The 17,266-nt window shown below is 42.0% G+C and overlaps 1 protein-coding gene across 1 annotated transcript in view; it reads left to right on the top strand.

Moving 5' to 3' along the window:
- Window positions 1–1,546: 1,546 nt before the first annotated feature.
- LOC127419295 (troponin T, cardiac muscle-like) overlaps window positions 1,547–17,266 on the top strand; it is a gene marked incomplete at its 5' end in the record, with an annotated part of 39,174 nt that continues 23,454 nt past the window's right edge. The window contains 3 exons of the mRNA XM_051660594.1: window positions 1,547–1,607; window positions 2,756–2,812; window positions 16,805–16,837. Coding sequence (XP_051516554.1) covers window positions 1,547–1,607; window positions 2,756–2,812; window positions 16,805–16,837 — 151 coding nt within the window. The remainder of the gene's footprint in view (window positions 1,608–2,755; window positions 2,813–16,804; window positions 16,838–17,266) is intronic.

Here is a 17,266-nt window from a genome sequence, read left to right as displayed (position 1 = left end):
ATATATTAGATTTATTTATTAAAGGATTATTCATATTTAATAAGCATTTAATGTATATTTAATAAGCATTTAATGTTCCAGATGTATGTAGATAATGAGAATCCTTTTAATTTTTACAGATATTTTGAGACAAGACTTATGATTTTTTTTTTATTCAAGCTGATGAAATAAGTAGTTTTAAAGAACTAGTGATCTGTTTTTTATAATATAATATAATATAATATAATATAATATAACATAATATAATATAATATAATATAATATATTTTTGTTGTTGTTCTTAGAATTAAAATGTCAGACAACGAAGTGGAAGAATATGAGTAAGTATACCAGTTCAGTCTGGTAAAACTCCACCTTCCAAATGTCTCTTACAACAGTTTGTTTCAGTGTTAATACACAGTCTGCACAAGCATGCTGTGCACAATAACTGTATTATACTGTCGCAAGCAGGGGCGGACTGGCCATGGGGAGAACCGGGACTTTTCCCGGTGGGCCTGCTGTGAAACGGGGCCAAACGGGCAGCGATAAACTGAAATGGGCCACTGCTTTATGCTGAAGGGGCCGCGACTGGCTGAAGAGGGCCGCAAAACGGCACCGCGATATGTGGAAGGGGGCCGAGATATGCAGAAAAGGACAGCGACTTTTGGCCCGGTTTCTATGTAAAATCCAGAGCCGATTTATATTCACAGTCCGCCCCTGATCGCAAGTGTTCTAGTTTATTTTAATACCATTCATTGGACCAAATACCACACTCATCCGATAAGAATGTACAGTATAAATTACGATCAAGCAGCTGTTGTTTGAAAGTTTCTTCAGCTATGTGAACAATGGAAATAACAGCATTATTTTTTTCTGTTCTCCAGGGAGCAGGATGGTAAGTCTTGTCTTTATGTAAAATTCCTTTTATACGTTTTAACTAGACAAAACTGTTTTTGTTTCAGAATAGGTCATAAATATTGCCGTTGCAGCAATAGTGTGTAAGAGCTGTGATGCAACCGGTCATTACATGTAAAGAGTACATTATGTAAAGCCTATACTGTACTGTATATGGAAATAATACTGGAAAATATTTTAAAAAGTATTCAAGGCCAACATTCATTCACAACTGTTTCACAACATGTATTTCAATACCAGCCTATCAGGTTTTTGTGCTGTATACATTACACCTAAATACCATTATAGATGAATTGATAAGCCTTCTGACAGAGTTCTGACATGAAAGTATTGTTATGAGATATGGAAAAGCGTCATGTAGATTTTTGAATGTGAAAGCTGAGCTTGTCCTGTTAGTAACATAAGTTCTTTTCACTGTGCTTGTCAGCTTTCAATAAATGGATATGTTTTTCCACAAATCATATCCAAAAATGACACTTCTTGAATAAGTAGAGCAGACAGTTCTAGAAACATCATCAATAATCCATTATTATCTTTGACAGTTTCAAGTTTCAGTGCCACTTGTGAACAGGTCCTCTTTCTGCTTGTAGCTTCTACTGTATTTGCACATGAATTATCTTAACCAAGGCTGTTTGTTTGTTTACTAACATAACCTGCATGGTTTGGCTCAGAGGAGCAAGAGGAGGAGCAGGAGGATGTGCAGCATGAGGAAGGTAGACTAACCAATTGCTCTTGCTTGTCTTTGTGCAAAAAGTCCCAAAGTGGTCCCAGGGTATTTTTTGTTTTTTTTGTTTTTCATTTACCAGACATGTACCATGGCAGTAGCATGTTTTTGTGAACATATACCATGGTAGTACCATGGTGTTCTTTGAAATACCTTGGAGAACCATGTAAACACCATGGAATATGACAATGGTAATCATTCAATATCATGGTATACAGTAGCCCAAAAAGTATTTGGACATTTACAATAAGTTATACTTAAAAATGTATGAATATATACTGTATGAATTAGAAAACAACGTATCAAAACAAGTGGATTTTCTTTTAAAGAAATACAGTGCAAACACTCTTGTCAAGAAAACTTTTCACCAAAAATATGTTAGGGTTTTAAATTATATATATATATATATATATATATATATATATATATATATATATATATATATATATATATATATATATATATAATGAAGACAAAACGTTTTGGACACTTTCTGTGTCAACTGTCTCAAACTAATTGCAAAAATGGTTTAGAAAAAACTTAGTTCTGAGTAAAGGTCTAGCATCATTTGTTTGCATATCCCACTTGGTTTAATATTTAGTTTCTAATGCAATGTAATTCATACATTTTAAATGTGACTTAAGTGTTAAAAGTGTCAAACAAAGGGTGCTGTATGTGTATGTTACTATCCGATTCCATTACCATCACGTCTATAGCCACAATACTTTTTTGCAAGGCATTTGCTATAATAACTTTTTCCAGACACACTGACACATTATCATAGATAACAGTTGTTGTCGAGCTTGATAGAGATGTGTGTTTTGGTGTATATAACAATCTGAGAGATGTGAGGTATGTTTTAATCATAGAAGTCGTCCACCAGTACTGTATATGGCTTCTTTGCCCTTAGAAATTAATTAACATATTCTACTCAAGTTTATCTGCACATATACACATACATGCACACAATTTAGTTTGTGCCCCCCACTCTATATGTTGTTCCAGACCAGATAGAATGACTAAGCTCCAAGGAATCTTTATGTAATTTAATTTCTAAGGAAACAAAACAAACAAATCATAGCTGACAGTAAACTCTGGCTGTAACTACATCCATCCTGTTTCTTTCTCCATATTCAGATGCTCCAGAGAAGGAAGAGGAGGCAGGGGCAGAGGAGGAGGCTACTCAGGAACAGGGTAAGTACTGTTACACATTCCTGTATCAAACCCCCTCAGTTTGACCTCAAAGTCCTCCAGAGTCCTTCCACTGACTCACCTGCAACTTTATAGGGATATTTTAAATATACAGGTGTGTTATACAATTACACAGAGTCACAAACTGGTGCAACATCGTAAAGAAACAACTGTTAAAAGCCGTTTCAGTCTGGAGGGCCATTCACACAGCAAGGGGCCTCCAAACCCTGAGGTAATGCAGCCTAAAACTGCCAAAGGAAGCTGAACCCCAGGGCTCTCAGTCAAGTCATTTTTATTTGTAAAGTGCTTTTTACAACACACATCATTTCAAAGCAACTTTACAGAAACTTATGCTGTAAAATAAAATGATGCTGTAATGTATATAATGTCATAGGGTCCTCATTAAGCAGTTTAAATTAAAAACATAATTGAAAAATGTGCCTTAAAAATTATTTGTCTTTAGGCCCCCAGTGAGCAAGCCAAAGGCAACTTGGGCAAGGAACCCAAACTCCATAAGATGTTAGTTAATGAAAAAGAATCCTTACATGTCTTATGGTTGGAGTTGGCAGCAGTTCATCCTCTGTGAAATCTATCATAGTAGATTGAAGTGATGCAGACAGTGATCATCAAAGCGGCCCTGGCCGTCTAGATGGCTCATACTGCAGTTAGTAGTCATTGCTCAGTGACACATAGCAGTGGGAGTGGGACATAGGACTGGACCGGAGCTGGTTCTGGCAGGCTCTGATAACTTCAGGATATGTATCCTGAGGATGAGACAGGGAAACAAATAAAATAATATTAGCATAGATGCTATTCACTTTAATGTAGATTTGTAGTATATGAGAAGTATTTCTGGTTCTGGGAGACTAATTTTTTCCAGGATTGAGGGACAAATTAGAGGTATGCCTGACTCAAGAGATGTGTCTTTAGTCTAGACTTAAAATCAGAGAGTGTGTCTGAGTACCGAACATTGTTAGGAAGGCTATTCCATAGTTTAGGGGCCTAATAGGAAAATAATCTACCTCCTTTAATGGATTTTGAAATTCTAGGTACTATCAACACGCCAGAATTTTGTGATCATAGTGAACATGATAGATTAAAACGCAAAGATGGTTGCTTAAGCTCATTTACCCCACCCAGGGGTTTGACTTTGCTTAAATTAGTTCACATTTACCATATAGTGTGCTGTTCAAAATTGTATATTATGTTGAATAATTATGCATCTTTATAATATGTCAACATTATAAAGGGTGGGGGGGGGGTTAAGTGTTGAGGAGCTAGACCATTCAAAGCTTTGTAATTAATTAGTAGAATTTCAAAACAGGTATGTAACCTAACCAGTAGTCAATGTAGCAATGATAAAATGGGGCTGATATGATCATATTTCTTGGTTCTAGTCAACACTCTAGCTGCTGCATTTTGAACTACAGCTGTGCTCAAAAGAATTGGAGAATTGGTAATATATGTACCATTTTTAAAGAAAACATGAATGAGCAGGCAAAACACATTTCTTTTATTTCTTATGGGATTCATATTCAACTGTAGGTTATAACAGAATGGCACAATCATAAAACAAAACATGGCAACAAAGAAAAAAATGAAATGACCCCTGTTCAAAAGTCTGCATACCCTTAGTTCTTAATACTGTGTATTGCCCCCTTTTGCATCAATGACAGCATGCAGTCTTTTGTAATAGTTGTCTATGAGGCCCCAAATTCTTGCAGGTGGTATAGCTGCCCATTCATCTTGGCAAAATGCCTCCAGGTCATGCAAAGTCTTTGGTCATCTTGCATGAACCACATGTTTGAGATCTCCCCAGAGTGGCTCTATGATATTAAGGTCAGGAGACTGTGATGGCCACTCCAGAACCTTCACCTTTTTCTGCTGTAACCACTGGAGGGTCAACTTGGCCTTGTGCTTAGGGTCATTGTCGTGCTGGAAAGTCCAAGAGCATCCCATGCGCAGCTTTCGTGCAGAAGAATGCAAATTGTCTGCCAGTATTTTCTGATAACATGCTGCATTCATCTTGCCATCAATTTTCACAAGATTCCCGTTGCCTTTAGAGCTCACACATCCCCAATACATCAGTGAGCCACCACCATGCTTCACAGTGGGGATGGTATTCTTTTCACTATAGGCCTTGTTGACCCCTCTCCAAACATAGCGCTTATGTTTGTGACCATAAAGCTCTATTTTGGTCTCCTCACTCCAAATTACAGTGTGCCAGAAGCTGTGAGGCGTGTCAAGGTGTTGTCGGGCATATTGTAATCGGCTTTTTTGTGGCATTGGCTTCTTTCTGGCAACTCGACCATGCAGCAATTTTTTGTTCAAGTATTGTCGTATTGTGCTCCTTGAAACAACCACACCGTCTTTTTCCAGAGCAGCCTGTATTTCTCCTGAGGTTACCTGTGGGTTTTTCTTTGTATCCCAAATAATTCTTCTGGCAGTTGTGGCCGAAATCTTTCCTGGTCTACCTGACCTTGGCTTGGTATCAAGAGATCCCCGAATTTTCCACTTCTTAATAAGTGATTGAACAGTACTGAATGGCATTTTCAAGGCTTTGGATATCCTTTTCCATCTTTATAAATTCCATTACCTTGTTACGCAGGTCTTTTGACAGTTCCTTTCTGCTCCCCATGGCTCAGTATCTAGCCTGCTCAGTGCATCCACATGAGAGCTAACAAACTCATTGACTATTTATACACAGACACTAATTGCAATTTAAAAAGCCACAGGTGTGGGAAATTAAACTTTAATTGCCATTTAAACCTGTTTGTGTCACCTTGTGTGTCTGTAACAAGGCCAAACATTCAAGGGTGTGTAAACTTTTGATCAGAGCCATTTGGGTGATTTCTGTTATCATTATGATTTAAAAAGGAGCTAAACAACTATGTGAAAATAAATGGCTTCATATGATCACTGCCCTTAAATAAAAGACATGACTGATTTTTGCATGATCAGTCATATTTTCAAAATCAATGCTAAAATTTCACAATTTCTGCCAGGGTATGCAAACTTTTGAGCACAACTGTAACTGAAGCTTATTTATTGAACCTGCAGGACATCCTCCCAGGATGGATTACAATAATTTAGTCTTGAGGTCATGAATGCATGAATTAGCTTTTCATAGTAACTTTGCAATATTTCTGCAGTGGAATGCTGTTCAACAAACATTGGAAATGGGATTATCATAGTATAGATTGCTATCAAACATAACACCCAAGTCCTTAACTGTAAAAGACAATGTAACAGCACATCGATCAAGTGACAAATAATATTCTAACGTCTTGTTTTTAGAGGTTTTTGGTCCAATAATGAATACCTCTGTTTTGTCAGTACAGAGTAGAAGGAAAGTTTTAACCATCCAGTCTTTGATATCATTGATACACTCTGCTAACTTGGAGAATTGGGAAATTTCACCAGGTCTCGAAGAAATACAAAGCTGATTATCGTCAGTAAACAGTGAAAAATAATTCCATGGTGCCTGATAATGTTTTCAGGGAAAGCATATACAAGGATAAAAGCAGAGGACCTAAAACTGAGCCATGCAGCACTCATAATTTACATCTATTTGATGTGAAAATTCCTCATTACACAAATATAGTGGAAGCATTCAGATAAATAGGAACAAAACCATGCCAATGCCTGTCCACAAAAGTCAGCATAATTCTCAAGCCTATCCAAGAGAATGTCATGATCTATAGTGTCGAAGGCAGTACTAAGATCTAAAAGCACAAGAAGAGAATTGCCGTCACAGTCAGATGATTAGAACAGTTGATTTGTAACTCTGATAAGTGCAGTCTCTATACAATGATGGGGCCTAAATCCTGACTGAAATTCTTCACAGATATCATTTATCTGTAAAAATTTACATAGTTGGGAGGACACTATTTTTTCTAGGATTTTAGACATAAATGGGAGATTTAAGATTGGTGGAAAATTAGCCAACTTTCCAGAACTAATCTATGGTTTCTTAAAAAGGTTTGATAACTGCCAGCTTGAAAGTTCTCGGGACATGTCCTAAATATAGGAGTTGTTAATATTGAGAAGAGGTTGTGAGATTACAGCTTAGTGGGTATAGGGTCTGGAATACATGTTGTTGCTTTTGATGCTTTAATAAGTTTTTCTCTTTACTTTCTTTAATTGAAGGGGGGCAACACTATCTAGAGTGCTAGTGAAGACTGTATCCATATTTTTTGTGACTACATCAAGTTTTTCTGAACTTTTTGGCACAATGAGTATTTTAGACAATTCTGGAAGATTATTAGTGAAGCTATCATTAGTGGTCGAAAGAATAGTACTACCCGATCGAGAACATGTTGTTGATTGAGTGATCTTAGCTAAGCGCAACACAAGAGATGAGGGAATGATTTGAGATGTCATCACTCTGTGGCAGAATTTGTATATCAACATCAACTCCATAAGACAGAATTAATTCTAGCGTATGGTTATGGAAATGAGTTGGTCTTGTCACATTTTGTCTGACCCCAAAAGATTTGAGAATATCGATAAATGCATAATTTTCGTTATCTGTGTGAATGTTGAAGTCACCAATAATTAAAGCTCTATTCACAGTAAATTCTAGGTCTGTCAGAAAACCAGAAAATTCTCTAAGTAAGCCTGTGTGGCGTCCAGGGGGTATGTATACAGTAGCAAGAGCAAAAGACAACAAAATTGTTTTAGTTATATTGGAAAATATCACAATAAGCACTATCCCTTCAAAATATTTAAACTTATATCTTGACCTCTGAGTAATACCAAGAACATCAATTTAAATAGTAGCAACACCTCTTCCTCGACCCTTAAGGTGAGCCTCGTGTTTATAACAATAACCTAAGGGAGTAGACTCATTTAAACTGTAATTATCATCCGATTTAAACCAGGTTTCTGTCAAACAGAGCATATCCAAACTATGATCTGTAATAACTTTATTGACAATGAGTGTTTTAATTGAAAGAGATCTAATGTTTAGTAGCCCAAACATTTTTAGATGTTTATCTTAATTTCTTGTGTCATTTTCTATGTTGGCGTTAATCAATTTTTTTCAAAAGGACACATTTTTTTTTTTTTTTTGGATGGGGGGAATAGACACAGTCTCTATATGATATCTAGGTGATACAGCATGTAAACTCAGCAAAAAAGAAACGTCCCTTTTTCAGGACACTGTATTTTAAAGATTATTTTGTAAAAATACAAATAACTTTACAGATCTTTATTGTAAAGGGTTTAAACTATGTTTTCCATGCTTGTTCAATGAACCATAAACAATTAATGAACATGCACCTGTGGAACGGTCGTTAAGACACTAACAGCTTACAGATGGTAAGCAATAAAGGTCACAGTTATAAAAACTTAGGACACTAAAGAGACCTTTCTACTGACTCTGAAAATCACGAAAAGAAAGATGCCCAGGGTCCCTGCTCATCTGCGTGAACGTGCCTTAGGCATGCTGCATGGAGGCATGAGGACTGCAGATGTGGCCAGGGCAATAAATTGCAATGTCCGTACTGTGAGATGCCTAACACAGCGCTACAGGGAGACAGGAAGGACAGCTCGTCCTCGCAGTGGCAGACCATGTGTAACAACTCCTGCACAGGGTCGGTACATCTGAATATCACACCTGCGGGACAGGTACAGGATGGCAACAACAACTGCCTGAGTTACACCAGGAATGCACAATCCCTCCATCAGTGCTCAGACTGGCCGCAATAGACTGAGAGAGGCTGGACTGAGGGCTTGTAGGACTGTTGTAAGGCAGGTCCTTACCAGACATCACTGGCAACAACGTCGCCTATGGGCACAAACCCACCTTCACTGGACCAGACAGGACTGGCAAAAAGTGCTCTTCACTGATGAGTCACGTTTTTTCTCACCAGGGGTGATGGTCGGACTCGCGTTTATCGTCGAAGGAATGAGCGTTACACCGAGACATGTACTCTGGAGCGGGATCGATTTGGAGGTGGAGGGTCTGTCATGGTCTGGGGCAGTGTGTCACAGCATCATCGGACTGAGCTTGTTGTCATTGCAGGCAAACTCAACACTGTGCGTGACAGGGAAGACATCATCCTCCCTCATGTGGTACCCTTCCTGCAGGCTTATCCTGACATGGCCCTCCAGCATGACAATGCCACCAGCCATACTGCTCATTCTGTGCGTGATTTCCTGCAAGACAGGAATGTCAGCGAAGAGCCCGGATCTCAATCTCACTGAGCAAGTCTGGGAACTGTTGGATCAGAGGGTGAGAGCTAGGGCCATTTCCCCCCAGAAATGTCTGGGAACTTGCAAGTGCTTTGGTGGAAGAGGGGGTAACATCTCCCAGCAAGAACTGGCAAATCTGGTGCAGTCCATGAGCAGGAGATGCACTGCGGTACTTAATGCAGCTGGTGGCCACACCAGATACTGATTGTTACTTTTGATTTTGACCCCCCCCACCCCCCCTCCCCCTTTGTTCAGGGACACATTATTCCATTTCTGTTAGTCACATGTCTGTGAAACTTGTTCAGTTTATGTCTTAGTTGTTGAATCTTTTTATGTTCATACAAAAATTTACACATGTTAAGTTTGCTGAAAATAAAAGCAGTTGAAAGTGAGAGGACGTTTCTTTTTTTTTTCTTTTTTTTTGCTGAGTTTATGTTTTGTAGTATATTTGACCTGTGTTATGTCTCATGGCAGCTAGCAGACAGTTGGTTTAATCAGTTTGTCTGCTTCCTGAGCTGGGTCCTGGTGAGTCAAACACTTACACTATTAATATTATAAGCCAAATTACCAGAGAGGAGAACAGCACATTCCCTAGAGTGATGAAGTCCGTCTCACTTTAGCAGGTCAGGTCTACCCCAAGAAAATGCCCAATTGTCAATAAATCCTATGCTATTCTCCAGACACCAGTCAGATATCTAGCCATTTATTGACAATAATCTACTATATACATCATAAGACCAATAAAAAATACATTTTTAGTGAATTGTTGGCCTTCTGGAAAGTATGTTCATTTACTGTATATGTACTCAATACTTGGTAGGGGCTCCTTTTGCTTTAATTACTGCCTCAATTCGGCGTGGCATGGAAGTGATCAGTTTGTGGCACTGCTAAGGTGGTATGGAAGCCCAGGTTTCTTTGACAGTGGCCTTCAGCTCATCTGCATTTTTTGTTCTCTCGTTTCTCATTTTCCTCTTGACAATACCCCATAGATTCTCTATGGGGTTCAGGTCTGGTGAGTTCGCTGGCCAGTCAAGCACACCAACACCATGGTCATTTAACCAACTTTTGGTGCTTTTGGCAGTGTGGGCAGGTGCCAAATCCTGCTGGAAAATGAAATCAGCATCTTTAAAAAGCTGGTCAGCAGAAGGAAGCATGAAGTGCTCCAAAATTTCTTGGTAAACGGGTGCAGTGACTTTGGTTTTCAAAAAACACAATGGACCAACACCAGCAGATGACATTGCACCCCAAATCATCACAGACTGTGGAAACTTAACACTGGACTTCAAGCAACTTGGGCTATGAGCTTCTCCACCCTTCCTCCAGACTCTAGGACCTTGGTTTCCAAATGAAATACAAAACTTGCTCTCATCTGAAAAGAGGACTTTGGAACACTGGGCAACAGTCCAGTTCTTCTTCTCCTTAGCCCAGGTAAGACGCCTCTGACGTTGTCTGTGGTTCAGGAGTGGCTTAACAAGAGGAATACGACAACTGTAGCCAAATTCCTTGACACGTCTGTGTGTGGTGGCTCTTGATGCCTTGACCCCAGCCTCAGTCCATTCCTTGTGAAGTTCACCCAAATTCTTGAATCGATTTTGCTTGACAATCCTCATAAGGCTGCGGTTCTCTCGGTTGGTTGTGCATCTTTTTCTTCCACACTTTTTCCTTCCACTCAACTTTCTGTTAACATGCTTGGATACAGCACTCTGTGAACATCCAGCTTCTTTGGCGATGAAAGTTTGTGGCTTACCCTCCTTGTGAAGGGTGTCAATGATTGTCTTCTGGACAACTGTCAGATCAGCAGTCTTCCCCATGATTGTGTAGCCTAGTGAACCAAACTGAGAGACCATTTTGAAGGCTCAGGAAACCTTTGCAGGTGTTTTGAGTTGATTAGCTGATTGGCATGTCACCATATTCTAATTTTTTGAGTTAGTGAATTGGTGGGTTTTTGTTAAATGTGAGCCAAAATCATCACAATTAAAAGAACCAAAGACTTAAACTACTTCAGTCTGTGTGCATTGAATTTATTTAATACACGAGTTTCACAATTTGAGTTGAATTACTGAAATAAATGAACTTTTCCACAACATTCTAATTTATTGAGATGCACCTGTATCCCTTTACTGTGATAAGCAGGGAGGGAGCCAGAGCATATTACAGTGTCTGAAATAGTTTTTTCCAAGTTCATGTACCTCTTTAATGTTATAAATAGTGATCTCTGTCTGGCAAAGCTTGATATCATTAGTGCCAGTGTAAATAGCAATCTTAGATAAACTATGTTTATAATTGGCAAGCACTTATAAGTTTGCTCTGATGTCAGGCGCTCTCGTCCCAGGGACACACTGGATAATGGCAGCTGGAGTCACTACTTCCACTTTCCTTAAAATAGAATCCATTTGAACCAGGGCACTTTCAACAGGATTCTCTGTGGGTGCATCACTGAGTGGGGAGAACCTGTTGAAAACCCTTATAGGAATGGGAGAGTGGTGTTGTTTTGCCCTGTGGCACTGCCACCGAGTCGTCACCTATTCACCCTGCTGTAGGTTACGATAACATGTGATGATGCCATGACTTGACAGAATAATTTGTTGAAAAAGTTGTTTGTGGTTTCTGTGTTTGGTTCCTATAGCAGTGGGGGTTTGAGATTGATGCAATAATCTGTACAAAATATATGTATCATAGAAATAAAAATGGATGCATACCGTAGAATCACGACAAATCACTATAAAAAAACAAAGTGGAAAAAAGTGAAAAAGCAGATCCATTCAATAAAATTGCAACAAATCTCAGTGCGTACAATACGATCTTAATTCTAGGAACACTAGGGCCTCAGAGCCCATCACCTCATACAGTGTGAGCTAATAAATAGGACCCCAGGGTCCCTTGCTCCATATACTGTAGTAAGAGCTGACCTCTAAGGCCCCTAGGAATCTAGGCAAACACAGTGCGATATGATAACTAAAATCACTAAACCCTTGTGCTGCTCTGCGCATACAGTGTGGGCTGATCACTAAGGCTCCTGAGCTCCTCAGTGTGCATAGAGTGAACTGTTTACTAGGGCCCCTAGGCCCCTCAGCACACACAGTGCAAGCTGATCACTAAGGTCAATGGACCGCTCTGTGCATACAGTGGGAGCTGATCACTAAGGTCCCTGAGCTCCTCAGTGCCCACAGTGTGAGCTGATCACTTGGGCCCTTGGCCCTTCAGCATACACAGTGTGAGCTGATCACTAAAGCCCCTGGACTACTCAGTGCATAGAGTGCGAGTTGACAAATAGGGCCCCTGAGCTCCTTAGTCATCACTCTGCAAGCAAGCTGATCACTAGGGCCCCTGGGATCCTAAGCACACACAGTGAGAGCTGATCACTATGGCCCCTGGGCCGTTCTGCACATACAGTGTGAGTTGATAACTAAGGCCTCTAAGCTCCTCATTGCACACAATGTGAGCTGAACCACTAGGGCCCCTTGGCCCCTCAGGACACACAGTGAGAGCTGAACTCTATTGCCCCTGGGCCGCTCTGTGCATACAGTGTGAGTTGATAACTAAGGCCTCTGAGCTCCTCAGTGCACACAGTGTGAGATGAACCACTAAGGCCCCTTGGCCCACAAAGTGTGAGCTGATCACTGAGACCCCTGATCTCCTTAATGCACACAGTATGAACTGATCACTGTTGCACCTAGGCCCCTCAGCACACACATTGTGAGCTGATCACTAGGGTTCCTAGGCTCTCAGCATACACAGTGCGAGCTGATCACAAGGGCCCCTGGACTGCTCAGCGCATACAGTGCGAGCTGACGTATGGGGACCCTGAGCTCCTCAGTGCACTAGCACGAGCTGACTACTTGGACCCTTAGGCCTGTCAGTACACACAAAGCAAGCTGATCACGAAGGCCACTGGCTCACCCAGTGCATGCAGTGCAAGCTGATCACAAAAGCACCTGGGACTCTGTGCATACAGTGTGAGCTGAACACTACCTGAAAGACAATTGTTTACAAAAGAAATCTTCTTTTAAATAAAAATAATTCACACCATCTTTTTTGCCATCTTGGCAGAAAATAGTGAGTAAAACCCCTTGATGCATACAGGGGCACTATTAGGTACCTCTGGGCCATGGGCTTGCTGGTCCACAGAGGCCCCCTTCCAGTTGTTGAGCATGGGGGGGGACTGCTGTGTCTGCAGAGGCCCCCTTCCAGTTGTTGAGTCAGTTGTTGATGCTGTGCATTGAACAAACACTACACAGACACCATTAATGGTTGCACACTGTCAGCATGTCAACAAACACATCTCCCACTGAAAGCATTTAAACACGCTCCTCCCGCAAACATAGATAGGGGAAAATGGGCCCCATGGCTGTGAGCTGGGCCCCATGGGAGTTGTAGGCCCCTGGGCTTCAGCCCATATAAGCACCCATGTCAATAACAAACAGAAGAGCGCACAGCAGGGAATATAACAGAAGCCACATGCTCACAGAGACAGACATGGGCAGATAATGCCATGGCCCTATCAGACCAAAACCCAGACTGACAGAGAGACAGGACCATGATCCCCCCCCCCCAAAGGCCACCTGGTGTCCCACAAAGACAAAAATAAACTAAGACCAGGAGAAAACAGACCAAGGAAGTAGACAGAACCAACCAAGGGAGGAAGGGTGGAGGAAACAAAGGTGGGGGCACAAAAAGAAAGGGGCAGGGTCCGGTGGCCTGGGGGAATGCCTCAGGGTGGAGGCAAGGTCTGGAGGTTTGGGTGGTGGCCACATGGCAGGGACAGGTTCAGGAGGCCTGGGAGGCAGCCACAGGGCAGGGACAGGGTCAGGAGGACTAGGAGATGGCCACAGGGCAGGGACAAGGTCAGGGGACCTGAGCAGTGGCTCAGGGCAGAGGGGAGTTCTGGAGGCCTGAGCGGTGGCCTCAAGGCAGAAGGGACTGAGTACTGGGTGGTGGCCGCTGGACAGGGTACAGGAGGAAGGGGCTCAGAGGGTGGAGCTGTTGAAGTCTCAGGGGGTGAAGCCTTGGAAGGTTCAGGGGGCGAAGTCATGGAAGGCTCAGGGGGCAAAGCCGTGGTAGGCAAATGGGGCAAAGCCGTGGAAGGCTCAGGGGGCAAAGCTGTGGAAGGCTCAGGGGGCAAAGCTGTGGAAGGTATTGGGGTTAAAGCCATGGAAGGCTCAGGGGGCAAAGCTGTGGAAGGCTCAGAGGGAAAAGCTGTGGAAAGCTCAGGGGGCAAAGCCGTGGAAGGCACAGGGGGCAAAGCTGTGGAAGGCTCAAGGGGCAAAGCCATGGAAGGCTTAGGGAGCAAAGCCGTGGAAGGCTCAGAGAGTAAAGTCGTGGAAGGCTCGGGCACTGGCTGTGACAGGGGAACAGTCTTAGTGGCTGTGAGCACAGGCAGTAGTAGGGTAACAGTCTCCTTGGTTGTGAGCACAAACAGTAACAGGGGAACAACCTCCGTGGTCGTGAGCACTGGCAGTGACAAGAGAGCAGTCTCAGTGGCTGTGAGCTCAGACAGTGACAGGGAAACAAACTCCATGGTCTTGGGCACTGGCTGTGGTGGGGGAACAACCTTCGTGGCTGTGAGCTCAGGCAGTGAGAGGGGAACGACATCCATGGTCATGGATACTGGCATTGACGGGGGAACAGCCTTTGTGGCTGTGAGCTCAGGCAGTGACTGTGGAATAGCCTTTTTGGCTGTGAGTACAGGAAGGGAGAGGGGAACGAACTCTGTGGCCGGGAGCGCTGGCAGTGACTGGAGAGTGGCCTCTGTGGCCGATGACACTGACACTGGGAAGGCTGAGGCTTCTGACGCTGGCTCTGGGACAGACAAAGCTTCAAGCGCTGGCTCTAGGATGGATGAAGCTTCAAGCGCTAGCTCTGGGATGGATGAGGCTTCAAGTGCTGGCTCTGGGATGGACGAGGCTTCAGGAACAGGCTCATTGACCATGGCAGACATAGGCACTGGCTCGTTGGCCGTGGCAGGCGTGAGCGCTGGCTCGTTGGCCGTGGCAGGTGTGGGTGCCGGAGGGACAGGTGCCCTTTTCCTCCTCCTCCTTTTCCGGGTGACGAGGGGCACTGCTGCAATAGCAGCCTCTGTGGCTGTGGGTGCTGACAGTGGCAGGGGAATGGCCTCTGTGGCCATGGGCTCAGCCGTAAGGCTGTGCTTCCCTTTCCTATGGAGACATGAGGACCGGGACGTGCCTGGGGGGGACAGGGCATGGGCTGAGAGGGGTTGAGGGATCCGGCGTTCCATCTCTGTATAAGGTACTTCACCTCTGCCAGCCAGCTGACATGGTCCATCAGATTCCAAAAGGGCCAAAAAAAAAAAAAGCCCCACCCAGCTCCTCAACTTTGAGCGGGTTGTCCAAACCCAACAGGAAGAGATGTTTGAGACAGGTCTCATCAAAGCACCACCTATGGGGTTCCCGGACCAGCTCCTCAGCATAAATGCCGACGCCGTGCCCATCCTGGGAAATTCTACCCAAGGTTGTACTATGAGAGACCCGCTCCTTCTGGCCGGGAGCTGGTTGGAGAAAGATGCCCATCTCTGCTGGGTCCAGTTCGTTCTGTTACAGTGTGTGCAGCAGGGATGTGAGGACCCAAATGCAGAGTTTAAAACAAAAATACTTTATTAAATAAACAAGCATAAAACTCCCACAAGGGGGAAAACAAAAAAACAACTAAAACTACACCATAGGGGAAAAACGGGAATCCAAACTAAGGCAGAGAGACACAGGGAACCAGGACCGACCGGACCGAACAGGAACATGAAAACAGGGCTGAAAACAGGACCGACTGGAACTAGACCAAGAGACACACATCACAGGAAACAAGACTGACTGGGAAACAAGATCACAATATGAACTGGCACTGGACAGCAAACACAAGGAGACTAAAATAGGGAGAGAAATCAACAGGTTAACAAGACTGGGCATATGTGACTAATAATGGCAAACAAGCAGGCGGGGTATGACGTAAGACCGAGAAGCATATCTTTTTTTTTATGTTTTTTTTTTATTATTCTAACTCAACTCACTTATATATGTTAGACCATGCCTTCTCATGAAGAATAATTATGCAGGTAACTAAACACTGCTGATGTATAGCTGTGAAATACTATGTCTATATCCAGTTACCTTCACTAAGTATTGATTCTGGAACTCTGGATTAAAAAATTCAAACATGGAAGACAACAGTTTCCAAAATAAAATCCTCTTTCAAATAAGAATAATTGACATCATCTTTTCTTACCATCTTTGTCAAAAATAGTAAGTAAACACACACACACACACACACAAATAAACCATATGATATCTCACATTTTGATTCATTTTGTAAGTTTCCTTAAATACATTTAAGCAACATTATGTCAAAATTGTATAGATTATCCTACTCAAATGCATAACACAAATAAATAAACAAGAGTTAGGTCAGAGATAATCTAAAAGTAGATCAGATTAGATTACTTTAAAAAAGTGATCCAAGAGATAACATTACTGATTGCAGTTTTAGTAATGTAATTTGTAATCAGTACCGGATTGCAGTTCTAAAGTAATCTACCTAGAACTGCACATAATATAGCCTACATATTCACTCACAACACACACACACACAGAGAGAGAGAGAGAGAGAGAGAGAGAGAGAGAGAGAGAGAATGAATAAAAACTTCCGCTCCATGTTTAGCAGAAGTGATGAATGCTTCTCCATCATTCTTCTGTTATCAGTTTTATTTCAGTCTCACTGTCCTCTGCATAATCAGTGCTGTTGTTTACCCTCTACAACACTCCTCTAACTTTCTTTCTTTCTTTCTTTCAGTGGGAAAAGACGAGACAGAAGATGGAGGAGGAGGTATTTATTTTTCCATTGAATTAAACATAGGAAATGTATGATTGATTTATAGCCCTTGAGCAGCCATTTGCAGCATGTAGAAACCTGTACATCGGCATACACCCTTTCTGAAGTATTAGGATAGTCTAAAACTCTGCGACAGTCTAAAAATCTTATTAAAATAACTGTATTTTACAGACTTAAAAAAGGCAGCCACATGATACTTTAAGTATATTGGTTATTATCTGTTTTTTTTATTATTTAGGTATTATCTTTTTTATTAAATTATTTACTGATTTGTTGATTCACAGCCATCTGTAAGTGTCTGCCAAATATAGCCTAATAATTGGCCTGAGAACACAAACAAATATTATGCAAATGAGGTTCCAGGTATTCATAATGAATGGAGGGCTCTTACACAACAAGTTACAATCGCACCATTTAAAAATC

Source organism: Myxocyprinus asiaticus, chromosome 28 (assembly GCF_019703515.2).
Source record: "Myxocyprinus asiaticus isolate MX2 ecotype Aquarium Trade chromosome 28, UBuf_Myxa_2, whole genome shotgun sequence".
Taxonomy (NCBI): Eukaryota; Metazoa; Chordata; class Actinopteri; order Cypriniformes; family Catostomidae; genus Myxocyprinus; species Myxocyprinus asiaticus.
Note: the sequence above shows the minus strand (reverse complement) of the source record. Positions and strands in the feature narration are given on the sequence as shown.